The sequence below is a fragment of the Jaculus jaculus genome, chromosome 6, assembly GCF_020740685.1.
Source record: "Jaculus jaculus isolate mJacJac1 chromosome 6, mJacJac1.mat.Y.cur, whole genome shotgun sequence".
Classification (NCBI taxonomy): domain Eukaryota; kingdom Metazoa; phylum Chordata; class Mammalia; order Rodentia; family Dipodidae; genus Jaculus; species Jaculus jaculus.
The window spans coordinates 64,746,285-64,760,697 of NC_059107.1; the positions used below are offsets into that span (position 1 = coordinate 64,746,285).

At 41.9% G+C, this 14,413-nt stretch overlaps 1 protein-coding gene and 1 pseudogene across 1 annotated transcript; one reads left to right on the forward strand and one right to left on the reverse strand.

The window, feature by feature from the left end:
- Positions 1-1,807: 1,807 nt before the first annotated feature.
- Positions 1,808-3,239, reverse strand: LOC101609706 (ras-related protein Rab-11B-like). The gene has a single exon (XM_045152198.1). The coding sequence runs from the start codon at positions 3,237-3,239 to the stop codon at positions 2,661-2,663; it is 579 nt and encodes a 192-aa protein (XP_045008133.1). The 3' UTR covers positions 1,808-2,660.
- Positions 3,240-13,489: 10,250 nt separating this feature from the next.
- LOC101609994 lies at positions 13,490-14,045 on the forward strand (annotated as a pseudogene).
- Positions 14,046-14,413: the final 368 nt, after the last annotated feature.

The window sequence follows — 14,413 nt, forward strand, 5'->3', positions numbered from 1 at the left end:
CAAGGACTTGAGCTCCAAACCCATGTTCTTTCTCTTATCAATATAGAAAAGACTAATCATGTGAAAATAAGGCAAATATAGCAAAAATATAATAGACTCAAGCAGAATATCTTAAATTCTGAAGAACCATGGACAGTTTTAATGATATAAATTACTGCAGGAAATAACTATAATTACAAAATAACTATGTGGCTCACATTGTTTTAAGTGTAAAGCAATTATCTCATTAGCTCTCCTAATGTCATGAAGTAGGTGTCCCTGGTTTCACAGATGGCTCTGAGGATTGGAGAGGTCAGATGCCATCCTTAACACCCCTCATCTGGATTTGTCTTTTATTGCAGTTACCTTCTCATTGCTGGAACAAAGACCTGACCAGAAGCAGTTTATGGGAGGAGAGGGTTTATTTTAGGCTTATAGTTTCTAGAGTAAGCTTCATCATGGGTGGGGGGAAGCTGGCTCACTTCATAATACATCCATATCAGAGAGAGAGAAATAGAATAGCAAGTATGAGCTGCCTCTAAACACAAAGGGCTGAATTGCATCCCAAGGCTTGGTCTTAGTGACACACTTCCTCCAGCAGGGATCCACTTCCCAAATGCTCTTCTAGATGGAAACTAAGTAGGAAACTTAATCACAGACACCTAAGGTTATGTGGGCATTACATTCAAAACCATCACAGTCTACCTCTGACTCTATAGACTCATGATCATCTCACAATATAAATTGCACTTGTTAACTCTTCAAAAGTCCCCATAGTCTTTCTAAACTTTGACATTATTCAAAAGTCCAAAGTCTCACCTGAAATTCAATACTGCTTCTTAACTGTTAGCTCTGTAAAATCAAAACACAAGTTGCATACTCCCAACACATAAATTACACAGAGCAAACATTCTCATTGCAAAACAAAGCCATAACAAGGAGAGACTGGACCAATGCAAGATCAATAATTGGCAGGTAAATATTAAACATCTGAAGTTCCAAGTGCAACATCTGTAAGCATTGACAAAGTCTCTGGATTCCAATTCAACCCCTCCAGCTGGGCTCCTCACAGCCTGGAGAAAACTCCATTTCAAGCCAGCAACTCTCCTTGGAAGCTGTCCCACAGTCCTTGTATTTCTACATTCCTTGGGTTTCCAATGCAACCCACAGTTCATCTTCATAGCTCCATATAGTGGCCTTACTGGGTCTCCATGCAGGAATCTCAGCCCTGATTCGCATTGGCACATCTTAGCTATTTCTGGAACAGTGTTGACTTCATGACTCTCTTTGTCACTTATCTCATGCTTCCCAAACCAGTAGTGGGTGGATTTAAAAATTTGCAAATCCAGGAGGGGGGGCACATAAAGCTTGACCTTGAAGAGAAAGATACTCAGTCTTTTTTCAAGCCCCCTCCTTTCCAAAGACTTTGCATTCTTACTAGCTTGAGCCTCCTATGTGTGAGTTTCCACCCTCAGAGCATCTTTATCATTGTCCCAGTGCAAAGCAAGCTGGACCACCTTATATGGTGATAATCTTCTTAACAATTGCAACTTAAGTCTAAAACCAGTTTCCATGTCTGTAACTTCAAAATTGTTTACATTTTTTTTTGTGTGGCAAACTACATCTTTTATGTCTTTGTGTTATAGACTTTCTGCCACACAGAGCAGTCCATTACTTTTTTTTATTTTGTAATTTTTTATTAACTTCTATAGATACAGACAATATGCCGTGATCATAATCCCTTCCCACAGCCCTCCCTTTTCTTCATTCTGAATGTTCCCTCCAGTGAGCCCTATTGACTTTTCTTTTTTTTTTTCTGTACAGGAAGTTGGCTTATACATTTTAGTAATGGGCAACAGTGCAGGGGCCACAGGGAAAATAAGAGATCAAGAGCTGGGGTTTGGCATAAATCTTACAAAGGGTATAAAGAATCTGTGTTTCTCTACAATAACAAAAACCAAAGTCTACAAGAGCAGTTATATATACAAAACATGGAAATATTGCTTCACTTGCAAATAGGTTCCTGACCAGACAGGGAGACAAGACAGAGAAGGGAAGACAGGTGGGGCTAAAGGAATTGCTGCGTGCAGAGGAGGGCAAGAAAAGGGGTGAGGGAATCTTCTCCCAGCATGAATCTATAGGCAGGAGCAGAAGTTTCGCAGGCCCAGGAGCACTCAAGGCTGCACTGGCTGTGGAGGTACAGGCGGGAGGCAGGGTCAAACGTCCACCTACCCAAGCCCTGCTGCCTGGCTCTTTGGGTATCAGCCTAGAGATGGGTCTGGGTGGGGATGTGGACCAGCTGGGCCAACTGGCCAGAGTGAAAGGGAAGTCATTGCTCCCTGGAGTCTGCCATGGAAAATGGGAGAAGCCAGCTCTGTCCACTCTTCCTCCTCACCTCTGGCTGGCACTATCCATCTTGCCAATCTCCCCACCTAGTCAAGATGCCCACAGGGACCCAAGGAAAGCAAGTACACAAGCAAGGGCTTCTAGCTTCTCTCAAACAGGCTAGAGGGAGGTTGCTTGATGCTCTGCTCTTCCTGGGCTGGGTGGCTGACAGGCAGAGCTCATTTGAAGGGTGGGGACAGTCCCAGAGGGATGAGGGGGAGGGCCAGGACACTGGTGAAGGGTGGGCCGAGACCAGCCTTGCACGCACGCTGGGTGAAGGTGGAGATGTGGGGTAGTCACAGGTTCTGGCAGCACTGCAACTTGTTGGGCTTCTGTCCCTCAGTGGTGGGTGGCACGCTGATGTCCACCACATTATTGCCAGGGGACTCATCATGAGCTGCACGGTCAGCAATTTGCTTCTGTGACACAATGCGGTAGATTTCTGTGAGAATGTTCTTGAATGCTTCCTCTACGTTGGTAGAATCCAAGGCTGAGGTCTTAATGAAGGATAAATTGTTCTTTTCTGCAAAGGCGCGGGCCTCGTCAGTGGGCACAGCCCGCAGGTGGCGTAGGTCACTTTTGTTGCCCACCAGCATGATGACGATGTTGCTGTCTGCATGGTCCCGCAGCTCCTTTAGCCAGCGCTCTACATTCTCATATGTCAGGTGCTTGGCAATGTCATATACTGGCAGTGCACCCACCGCACCACGGTGGTACCTGCCAGGCCTCAACCCCCGAACTCCACCTTCGGCCTCACCGCTCCAGAGCGCGGCCCTGACCCGCCTGGTGCCACATCTCTGCATCACCCTCGTGGGTCTGGGCCCGCCGGTCGCACCTTTAAATAGGTAGTCATACTCGTCGTCCCGGGTCCCCATTGTCCAGGCGCTTCCGGCGGCCCTATTGACTTTTCAACTCACAGGAAACTTTTTCAAAGATGAAATCTTCCTGCACATTTGTAAAATTTATTTATCTTTAAAACTTAGCAATTTACCATGGTTATTAGTATTTGTTCATGAATCTTGTGTAATATTGGCCTGGCGTAATAAAATTTCCTTTTTTTTTTTCTTTTTTGACATTCAATTTTGCTCAAATTCTCAGGATGTGGGCAGAATGCAGCCAACTTTTCTGCCAGTAGCGTGGTTCCAACAAAGTTCTTTCCTTCAAGTTTGAAATTTCACAAGCCAAGCCTCCATAGTCCACAGTTCTCTCTACATGTAGCATTTTCAGACTCTCACTAGAATAGCCCATCAAGCTCTACTTATAACACTGCAAGTCTTCTCCATTCCAAGGTACTAGATCCTTCCATATTTCCCCTGCAAACAAGTTCCAAAAAGCCAAAGCCTACATGGTCAGATTCACCATAGCAATGACCCTACTCTTAGCACAAACTTTCTGTTGCACTTACCTTCTATTTGTTGGGATGAACAACTGACCAGAAGCAGCTTATGAAAGGAAGGGGTTTATTTCTGGCTTAAAGTTTCAAGGGAAACTTCATCATGGCAGAAGAAGCTGGCTTACTTCACCATCCACAGCAGAGAAAGAACAGCAAGCACAAACTGACTCTGAACACAGGGCTGAACTCCATCCTAAGGTCTACTCTTGGTGACATACTTCTAGCAGGGGCCCACTTCCCAAAAGCTCTGAGAGGGGGTACAGCTAGTGTGACTGGACCTCTGAAAGTAAAAATGGTAGGAAAGTCTGCACTTGCTAGAAATCAAAGATGATCTGACTTCTTATCTCTCACCTAGTTCCTTAGACCTGTTTTTCCACAAACGACCTGGACCCCTTCTGGGAGGGAGGCCTTTCATAGGATTTAAACATTGTAATTTATCAAGTTCAGTCCCTGGAACTTGGTGCCAGGGCTAGCATCTTCCTGAGATAGTCCCTACCCCAAACCAACCAGCTGTCCCTCTGGTTCACCTGAGCCAGAAGACAGTCCACCCCTATAAGGTATAAATATCTTTGTAAGGGGAGGACAGGCTCTCTGACCACTTGGGAACTTCCAGCTGTGGGTGAGTTTTTTCCCCTTGGTTGGACCTGGGATGGCTCAGCCCAGGCCTAGCTGGGTTGAGCCAAAGGCTACTGGCCCAGATTCAAGTCCCCAGTACCTATGTAAAGGCCATTGCACAAAGTGGTGCATGCATAAGGAGTTTGTTTGCAGTGCCACACCCATACTCTCCCTCTCTCTTTCCTTATTAGAAATATTTTATTTATTTATTTATTTATTTATGAGAGATAGGGAGAGAAAGAGAGAAAGAGGCAGAAAGAGAGAGTGAATGGTTACATCAGGGCCTCCAGCTACTGCAAACAAAGTCCAGACACCTGCATCGTCTTGTACATCTGGTATCTGGGTTCAATTTTGGTCTGCTTCAGTGATGAGGTGTTGGGGGCCTCTGGGTCTCTGGATCTCTGATTTGGTAGGAGTTGATTTTTCTCTGTGTTGATCTCCTTCACCCTTGTGCTGGTACCTGGTTCACCAAGAAAACAGCACCCTTGCTTATTTCGCCAATTATTCTCAGTTTCAGCCGGGGCCCTTTTGGGGTATGATGGGTTGGTTCTCTCCTTAGGATCTACATCTATCTGAAAAAGAGAAGCAGATTCTCCAACAGAGAGTAAGTTAGCACCAGACAAATGAGATAACCCTTTTTTTTTAATAGAGAATTTAATAGGTATAGGCCCTCTTGTAGCCCATGATTGATGGTAGCTTGATAATGGAGAGTGGGCTTATGTTTGGATATGGTTCTGACTTATTTCCCAGGTCTCTCTGATCAAAAGCTCATTGTGGATGATAGCCACATACTGGTACTGGGAGTTACAGGTCAGTGCCCACTAAGAAAAGGAAGAAAAAGATAACTAATATACAAGAGTTAGAGAGAAGAGAGAGAAGGGGGGGGGAGGAAGGGAGCAAGGGAGGGAGGGAAGCTATAGAAGATTAATATTAGTCTTCATCATACCCTCTCCAGTGTCTTGTGGTTCAGGTGTTCCCTGTAAGGGCCTGGTGAAGGTTCAGCCATTTGGTCTGCCTTTTAGGATGTAGAATTTTATGGCACCATTGCCTTTTGGGTCTAGATTTGTGTTTCTCACCCCTCTGTTGCCCCACCCCTCCTATTGACTAGTCCACGAGATGCTTGTTGGGTATGTAAGGCATCTTGGGTAGATTCAAGTTAGGTGTTGTAGATGAGTGAGACTATGTGGCGATATTTTTTCAGTGATTGGGTTAAGTTCACTGAGAATGATCTGCTCCAGGTTCAACCATTTTTCCTCAAATTTCATTGTGTCATTTTTTCTTACTGCTGTATAGAATTCCATTGTGTAGATATACCACATCTTAGTTATCCATTCTTCTAGTGATGGACATCTGGGTTGATTCCAGCTCTTAGCTATTACAAATTGAGCCACTACAAATAGTTGAGCAAATCTCTCTGGCCTGTGGTTTTAAGGTTTTAGGGTAGATGCCCAGTAAGGGAATAACTGGGTCTATTAGTGTCTCTGTAGTCTGCTTTTCCAGGAGTCTCCATATTACTTTCCATAGTGGTTGTGCCATCCTACATTCCCACCAACAATGGATAAGTGTTCCTACTTCTCCATATCCTCGCCAGCATTTATTTTCATTTGATTTTTTAAAAATTTTTGTTTGTTAATTTTTATTTATTTATTTGAGAGTGACAGAGAGAGAAAGAGGCAGAGAGAGAGAATGGGCACACCAGGGCTTCCAACCACTGCAAACGAACTCCAGACGCATGTGCCCCCTTGTGCATCTGTCTAACATGAGTCCTGGGGAATCGAGCCTTGAACCAGGGTCCTTAGGCTTCACAGGCAAGCACTTAACAGCTAAGCCATCTCTCCAGCCCAGCCATCTCTCCAGGCCTTCATTTGATTTTTTGATGTTTGCTATCCTTATTGGGGGAAGGTGGAATCTCATAGTTGTTTTACTTTGCATTTCTCTGATGATCAGGGATGATGAACATTTTCTTAAGTGTGTGTTTGCCGTTTGTATTTCTTCCTCTGTGAACTGCCTGTTCAGCTCTTTGCCCCATTTTGTGAGTGGGGTGTTTGACTTCTTACTGTTTAGATTTTTGAGTTCTTTGTAGATTATTCAAATTAGGCCTCTGTTGGTTGGATAACCTGCAAATATTTTCTCCCATTCTGTGGGTAATCTATTGGCTTTGCTTATTGTATGTGAGTCTGCAAAGAAACTAACTCATCAGCTTCATGTGATCCCATTGGTTAAGTAACTGTTTAAGATTGTGAACGACTGGGGTTTAGTTCAGGAAGTCTTTTTCCATTCTTATGTCATGGAAAGTTCCTCCTATATTTTTTATATATTTCCTATATTTTCTGTAGTAGTCAAGTTTCTGGTCTTATATTGAGGTCTTTGATCCATTTGGACTTGAGTGTAGTGCATGGCAAAATGTGTGGATCAAGTTTCAACTTTCTGCATATGGTTATCCTGTTTGTCCAGCACCATTTGTTGAAGATGCTGTCTTTTTTCCAGCCTATATTGTTAGGGCTTTTGTCAAATATCAAGTAGCTATTGTTGTTTGACCCAAAGTCTGGGTCCTCAAGTCTATTCCATTGGTCTATACTCCCGTTTTTATGCCAGTATCATGCTGTTTTTGTTACTATGGCTTTGTAATAAAGCTTTAGATTAGGTATTGTGATGCCTCCAGAGGTATTTCTTTTGCTGAGGATATGTTTGGATATGTGAGGCCTTCTGCCTTTCCATATGAAATTTGAGATCATTGTTTTCTATCTCTGTGAAGAACACTGTAGGGATTTTAATTGGAATTGCATTGAATTTGCATATTGCCTTTGGTAGGATTGCCATTCTCACAAAGTTAATTCTGCCTATCCAGGAGCATGGGAGGTCTTTCCATTTTCTCAAGTCCTCCTCAATTTCTTTTTTGAGTGTTTTTGTGTTTTTGTTGTATATATCTTCCACTTCCTTGGTTGACATTATTCCAAAGTATTTTATTTTTTTTGTTGTTGCTATTGAAATTGGGACCATGTTCCTTATTTCTTTCTCTGTGTCTTTGTCATTTGCATATAGAAAGGCTACTGATTTTTGTGCATTGATTTTGTATCCTGCTACTTTGCTATAGGAGTTAATCACCTTCAAGAGTTTTGGGATGGAGATTCTTACATATACAATCATGTCATCAGCGAATAGAGCTAACTTAACTTCTTCCTTTCCAAATTGTATCCCTTTTATTTCCTTCTCCTATCTAATTGCTTGAGCTAGGACTTCCAGTAATATATTGAAAAGCAGAGGTGAGAGTGGACAACCCTGTCTTGTTCCTGATCTTAATGGAAATTCCTCAAGTCTCCCTCCATTAAGTATTATTTGGGCCTTAGCAGCTTTGTATATTGCCTTTATTATGTTATGAACCAACCATGCTAATTCTCTCCAATGTTTTGACATGAAGTGATGTCGTATCTTGTCAAAGGCCTTTTCTGCACCTATCAAAATGATCATGTGGTTTTTGTGTTTAACCTTGTTTATGTGGTGTATTACATTGACAGATTTCCATATGTTGAACTACCCCTGTGTTCCTGGGATGAATCCCACTTGGTCAAGATTTTGATGTGTTGTTGGATTCGGTTTGTGAGGATTTTGTTCAGGATCTTTGTATCTGCGTTCATCAGGGAAATAGGTCAGTAGTTTTCTTTTCTTGTGGCATCTCTGCCTGGTTTTGGAATTAGTGTGATACTAGCTTCATAAAAGGAGTTGGGTAGCTTTTCCTGTTCTTCAATTGTGTGGCACATTTTGAGGAAGATTGGTTTGAGTTCTTCCATGAAGGTTTGATAGAATTCAGCTGAGAAGCCATCTGGTCCTGGACTCTTCTTTTGGGGGAGGTGTTTTATTACTTTTTCAATCTCCATGAGTGTGATGGGTTCATTGAGGAGATTAATCTGCTCTGAGTTTAGCTTTGATAGATGGTATGCATTGTGTCCCATAAGTTTTGGTACAATGTGTTCTCATCATCATTCAATTCTAGAAATTTTGCAATTTCATTTTTCATTTCATCCACTATCCATTTATTGTTTAAAAGTGTGCTTTTCAGTTTCCAGGTGCCGTTGGGATTATTGGTGGGTCTTTTGTTGTTAATTTCTAGCAATATGGCATTGTGACCTGATATCATGCAGGGAATTATGTCAATCTTCCTAAATATGTGGAGGCAGTCTTTGTGACCCAATATATGGACTATTTTTGAGAATGTTCCATGGGTTGCTGAGAAGAATGTGTAGTCTGTGGATTTGGGATGAAATGTTCTGTAGATGTCCATTAGGTCTAAGTGATGTATGGTTTTGTTGAGCTCTCTTACTTCCCTGTTGAGTTTCTGTTTGGATGATCTGTCAATTACTGATAATGGTGTATTGAAGTCCCAAACTATGATGGTGTTGGTGCTTATTTCTGTTTTATTGTCAAGTAGGTTTTGGTTTACGAACTGTGGTGCCCCTGTGTTTGGTGCATACAGATTTATGATTGTAATATCCTCTTGATGGATCGTTCCCTTGATAAGTAGGAAGTAGCCTTCTTTGTCTTTTTTGATTATTTTTGGTTTAAAGTCTATTTTATCTGATATTAATATAGCTATGTCTGCTTGTTTCTTATTTCTGTTTGCTTGAAATATTTTTTCCACCCTTTGACCCTGAGGAGGTGTCCGTCTTTAGTGGTGAGGTGGGTTTCTTGAAGACAACAGATTGAGGGATCTAGTGTTTTGATCATCCTGTTAGTTTGTGTCTCTTGATGGGTGAATAAGGCCATTAATATTTAGGGTAATGACTGTTAGATTTGATTTGATCCCTGCCATATTGTGGTGGCATATGTGGGTTGGTGTTTTCATGGACTTTGCAGTTTTTTGTGCCTACTCTGAGTTTGGTTAATGTGATCTGCTTCTTGTAGACATTTGAGGTGATTATTTGTTTCTTCTCTGTGGAGAATTTCCTGAAATACTCTCTGTAGGTATGGTTTTGTGTTCATGTAATTGTAAAGCTTGTTTTGTCATGGAAAGTTTTTCTTTCACCATCTATTATGAGGGATACTTTTGCTGGGTAGAGTAGTTTGGGTTGGAAGCCATAGGTTCTTAGACTTTGCAATGTTTCATTCCAGGCCCTTCTAGCTTTCAGGGTTTCCATTGAGAAGTCTGGAGTAATTCTGATGGGGTTACCTTTAAAAGTGGTGTGCTGTTTTTCCCTAGCTGCTTTTAGGATTTTCTCTTTGGTGTCAATGTTTAGAATCTTAATAACAATATGTCTTAGAGAGTTTCTCCTTTGCTCCAGTCTGTTTGGAGTTTTATTGGCTTCTTGGATCTTGATGGATCTTTCTTTTAAGAGACTGGAAGTTTTCTTCAATTGTTTTATTAAATAAGTTCTCCATGCCTTTGGTCTGAATTTCTCCTCCTTCTGGTATCCCAATGATCCCAATGATTAGGACGTTTAAGTGTATCCCACTATTCTCTCATTTTCTGTTCACAGAAACTTTTGAACTCTCGAACTGTTTCTTCCATCTTGTCTTCCAGATCAGAGTTTCTATCCTTCACATAGCTGACTGTATACTTGAGAGCTTCTAGAGAGTTTTGGACTTGTTCAATTAGGTTTTCATTTTCTACTACTTTTGTATGTATAATTTCCATCCCTCTGTCAAGCTCCCTTTTCACATCATTTTCTGATTTTCTTGATGTTTCTTAGAATTCACCCTTGCATTTCTTTATGTCTTCATTTAGCATCGCCAGCTGATTTTTGAGGTCTTTTTTTCACTGTCCTTCAAATCTTTTAACTGTCTTTGGACTCCTTCCATTTTCTTATCTATTAGGTCTAGTCTAGTGGTGACAGTTTCCACATGATTATCAGTCCTTTGTTGCTTTTCTGCAAGTTCTACCAGTAGCTTGGTCAGGGTTGCAGTGCTCATAGCTTCATTTTGGTGTTCTGATCCTAATGAATCTTCTATGTTTTGATTAGAGATGTTCATTGTAGGACTGGGTGATCTAACTGGATTTCCTTGCATTTGATTTTTCATGTTATTTCTTTTGTGCTGTGGTCTGCCCATCACAGTGTATGGGCACGTAGATGGGTGGATCCACCTGGACTCAAGCCCAATGGGAATCTGAAGCAGGCTGAGGCAGTTGCCAAGGAGCCTGGGCTTTGGATCTCACTTGCCAAAGCCGCCTGAGCACCTGCCTGGCCAGGGCACCAAAGTTGCCTGAGCTCTCACATGGTAATGCGCCAAATATGCCTGTGCTTGTGCTAGGAGGGGCACTGAGGCACCAAGCACTGAAGCATCCCAAACTCTGTCGGGGGAACACTGGGACTCTGAAGTAGTCGTGCTCCTGCGCAACAAGACCATGGCAGATGGCCAGTGCAGCAGACAGGGAGGGGATGGCACCTGAGCTGGTGCAAACAACAGACACAGTCTGGACTCACATGGCAGTTTCTATGGGCCTGGACTTGTGTGAGTATGTGGCGGCTGGAGCAGTAAGTGTGCAAGTGGGCAGAGCAGTCTAAGCTTCCATACGCAGGTACTGATTGGCGTGGTGGCCCTTTGGCAAGCAAATTGATCAAAGGAGCCTGAGCTCCAATGGGCCAGCAGGTGTAGCCTGGCCAATGTCACTTGTGGGCAGGGATAGGAGGGCAATCACCCCTGTGCAGTGAGGCAAGTGGTACTATGTTGGCCCAGGACCCTTTTCCTATAGTTAAGTGCCGGAGTTTCCTGAAGCTGGAACTGTGGGAACATCAGTTGCTTGGTGGGAGGGGAGGGCTACCCTCCCGCAAGGGAATCAGCGATCCCCTGTTTTTCCCCCTCTGTGCCCTCCCACTGGCAATCTATTGGAGATTGCTCTCCCCTAGAAGATCCAGTGAACCCTTAATGTCTTGCCCTTTTTTCCTGGGGACCTGTGGCACAGTTAGGTGGTCACCATCTTGGCCAGAAGTCTGTAATAAAAAATGGAATACTATCATTTTTAACTCCCAATAAATTGATGGATCTTGATACAAGTTATTGCTGACTAACATCACAAAAGGAAGATAGTAAGACATTATGGGCCTCATGCTGGAAGTATACACCACCATCAATGCATGATACTTGGATATGTGTAATAGTAAGAAGAGCAACATCTAGAATGTTCTTATTTCCAGGTACTAATCACACAGCCTCAATTTTGATGTTATTGGTTCATTATCAATCTTTTAAAATATTTTATTTATTTATTGGTAAGTAGAGAAACAGAATGCGTGGGGGAATGAATGCACCAGGGCCTCTGACCACTGTGAAAAAACTCCATTTGCGTGTGCCACCTTATGCATCTGGCTTATGTGAGTACTTGGGAATCAAACCCAGCCAGTCAGGCTTTGCAAGCAAGAGCCTTTAAGGGCTGAACCATCTCTCCAGCCCATGAACAATCCTTTTAAAACTTCATACTCACTCATAACTCCTTCTATAGCCATCTAGAGTGTTGTTTAAGTTTTTGATAGATACTGCTATGCTGCTCTCCATAAAGGTTATAGCCTTTTCCTACCCAGCAATGATGCATGGAAATTATTTTACCTCTTACATTCTTGCAAGTGTGTGATAAAAACAGTTCCATTTTTGCCAATATAGTAAATTACCAATGGTATTTCATTTTAGTGTTGGCTACATTTCTGGTATAATTTTTGAGATGAACATCTTTTCATATCCCTGGCAGTACTTTTTGTTTTATTCATTAGGAAATATCTGACTATAACATACTTTTTTTTTTTTTTCCCAGATAGAGTTTAGCTCTATCCCAGGCTGATGTGGAATTCACTATGTAGTCACAGGATGGCCTTGAATTCACAGAAATACTCCTACCTCTGCCTCCCAAGTGCTAGGATTAAAGACATGCACCACCATGTCTGGATAACATACTTTTATCTAAACAAATTTGAGTGATATCAGAAAAAGAATAGTGGAATACAGACCTCAGGAACTTTATCTTTCCATAGTAGTAATAATGAGAAGGGAAAGAATGGTCAGAATCAACATTTTCAGAGCTGCAGAAATTAAAAGATTGCAGCAATTCAGGAGCACTTACACAGGAAAACCTAGCTGAATTTCAGAAAGAAAACAATTATCTTGGGGGTATATTAAGTTGCTCTAATCCTATTCTACCTTTCTTGTTCAGGAAAGCCTTGAAAATATCCAGGATGCTTGATATGGAAGGGACCACTATGGACTTTATTCCCAAAGTGTTATATTTTTAGCAGCTGTGTTGCTACCTAGAAGATCCCACTAGAGGAAAAAACAACAACAAAAACCTCGTCTTTTTTTTTTTTTTAACTTTACTCAAACTCATCCAAGTGCTGACTGACATTTTGCCCCCAATGGCGCATATAGCAAATGTCTTAACAGCAAAGCTAAATGAGACAGTGAATTACACTGGGGATGAAGAATAGACTAAATATTAACTTAAGATGAACAATTACAGAGCCTCAGAGGCCCCCAACACCTCATCACTAAAGCAGACCAAAAATGAACCCAACATGGCTCAGGGAAATTTTGTGGAAGAGGGAGCAGAAAGAACATCAGTCACATGTTGGGTCATGATATGCAGGGACATTTATCCTACCGAGAACTGTGGGCTAACTCCACAATGCACGACCCATAAACATCAACAAGGAGGGGCCATTGGGAGGGGGTAGATCATGGATGAACCTAAAAAAATGGTACCAAACTGCCTGTATTTGCTGAAAAGAAAACTAATAAATGCAAATAAATAAATTAATTAATTAAAAAAAAGATGAACAACTAACAAATGGTCTATCCCTATGGGCCACTAAAAGCTCAGTCATGTCCTAAGAACCTAAAATACTGTGCACATATTCATGCTAAAAGAAGAAAAATAGCAGCCATGGCTGACCGCAAAGCTCTGCACAAGTAGGAAGTGAAGGCTAAGAAGAGTAGTAAGCAATTGAGTAAGATTTCCAACAAATTTCCCTTCAGAAACTATGGGTGCCAGAAGGCAGATGAATGTCATATTCAAAATGCCAGAGGGGCCCTCCGGAGCGCCACGCAGCAGACCCGAGGTGGAGCCGGAGGGGAGGCTCACATTCCCGACGGGCAACGCTGGTCCCCCTCCCCCACTTCCAGTCTGCAATTAAAAAAAAAAAAAAGGCCTCCAATAAAACTACTTTGCAAAAGGTGGGAAAGAAACAGAATGGAAAGAGTAAAAAAGTTGAAGAGGCAGAGCCTGAAGAATCTGTGGTAGAACAAGTACTGGATCAACGTGTAGTGAATGGGAAGGTGGAGTATTTCCTGAAGTGGAAGGGATTTACAGATGTTGACAATACTTGGGAACCTGAAGAAAACTTAGATTGTCCAGAGTTAACTGAAGCATTTCGTAATTCTCAAAAGGCTGGTAAAGAAAAAGATGGTACAAAAAGAAAATCTTTATCTGACAGTGAATCTGATGAAAGCAAATCAAAGAAGAAAAGAGATGCTGCTGACAAACCCAGAGGCTTTGCCAGAGGTCTTGATCCTGAACGAATAATTGGTGCCACAGACAGCAGTGGGGAATTGATGTTCCTCATGAAATGGAAGGACTCCGATGAGGCCGACTTGGTGCTGGCGAAGGAGGCGAACATGAAATGTCCTCAGATCGTCATCGCTTTCCATGAAGAGAGGCTGACTTGGCACTTTTTGTCCAGAAGATGAAGCTCAATAATTGTTTGCATTGTTTTTATATGTATTTATACATATATATAAAATCTGGTCTTGGGTTTTGAAACAAAATATTCCAACCAAGAACTTTATAGAACTTTATAGCTTCCAAAACTATCCTTCAAAATTTAAGAAGCAATTAAGGTATTTTAACATAAAATGAAGAGATTGTCATATACATAATTTTCCTACAACTACTGAAGAAATGCTTCAGACTGAAATGAAGAATACTAGATAGCTGTTACAGTTACCTTTGTGTTATGGCAATCTTTAGCTAGCTGATGGAAAGAATGTTTTTATTTTGGCTTATAGTCTTGAGAGGCAGCTCCATGATGGCAGGGAAAAGATGGCATGAGGTGAGTCTGAACATCG

What these genes read in the sequence shown, in the direction of transcription:
- LOC101609706 (XM_045152198.1), bottom strand. Translation starts at nt 3,239, where the DNA reads ATGGGGACCCGGGACGACGAGTATGACTACCTATTTAAAGGTGCGACC.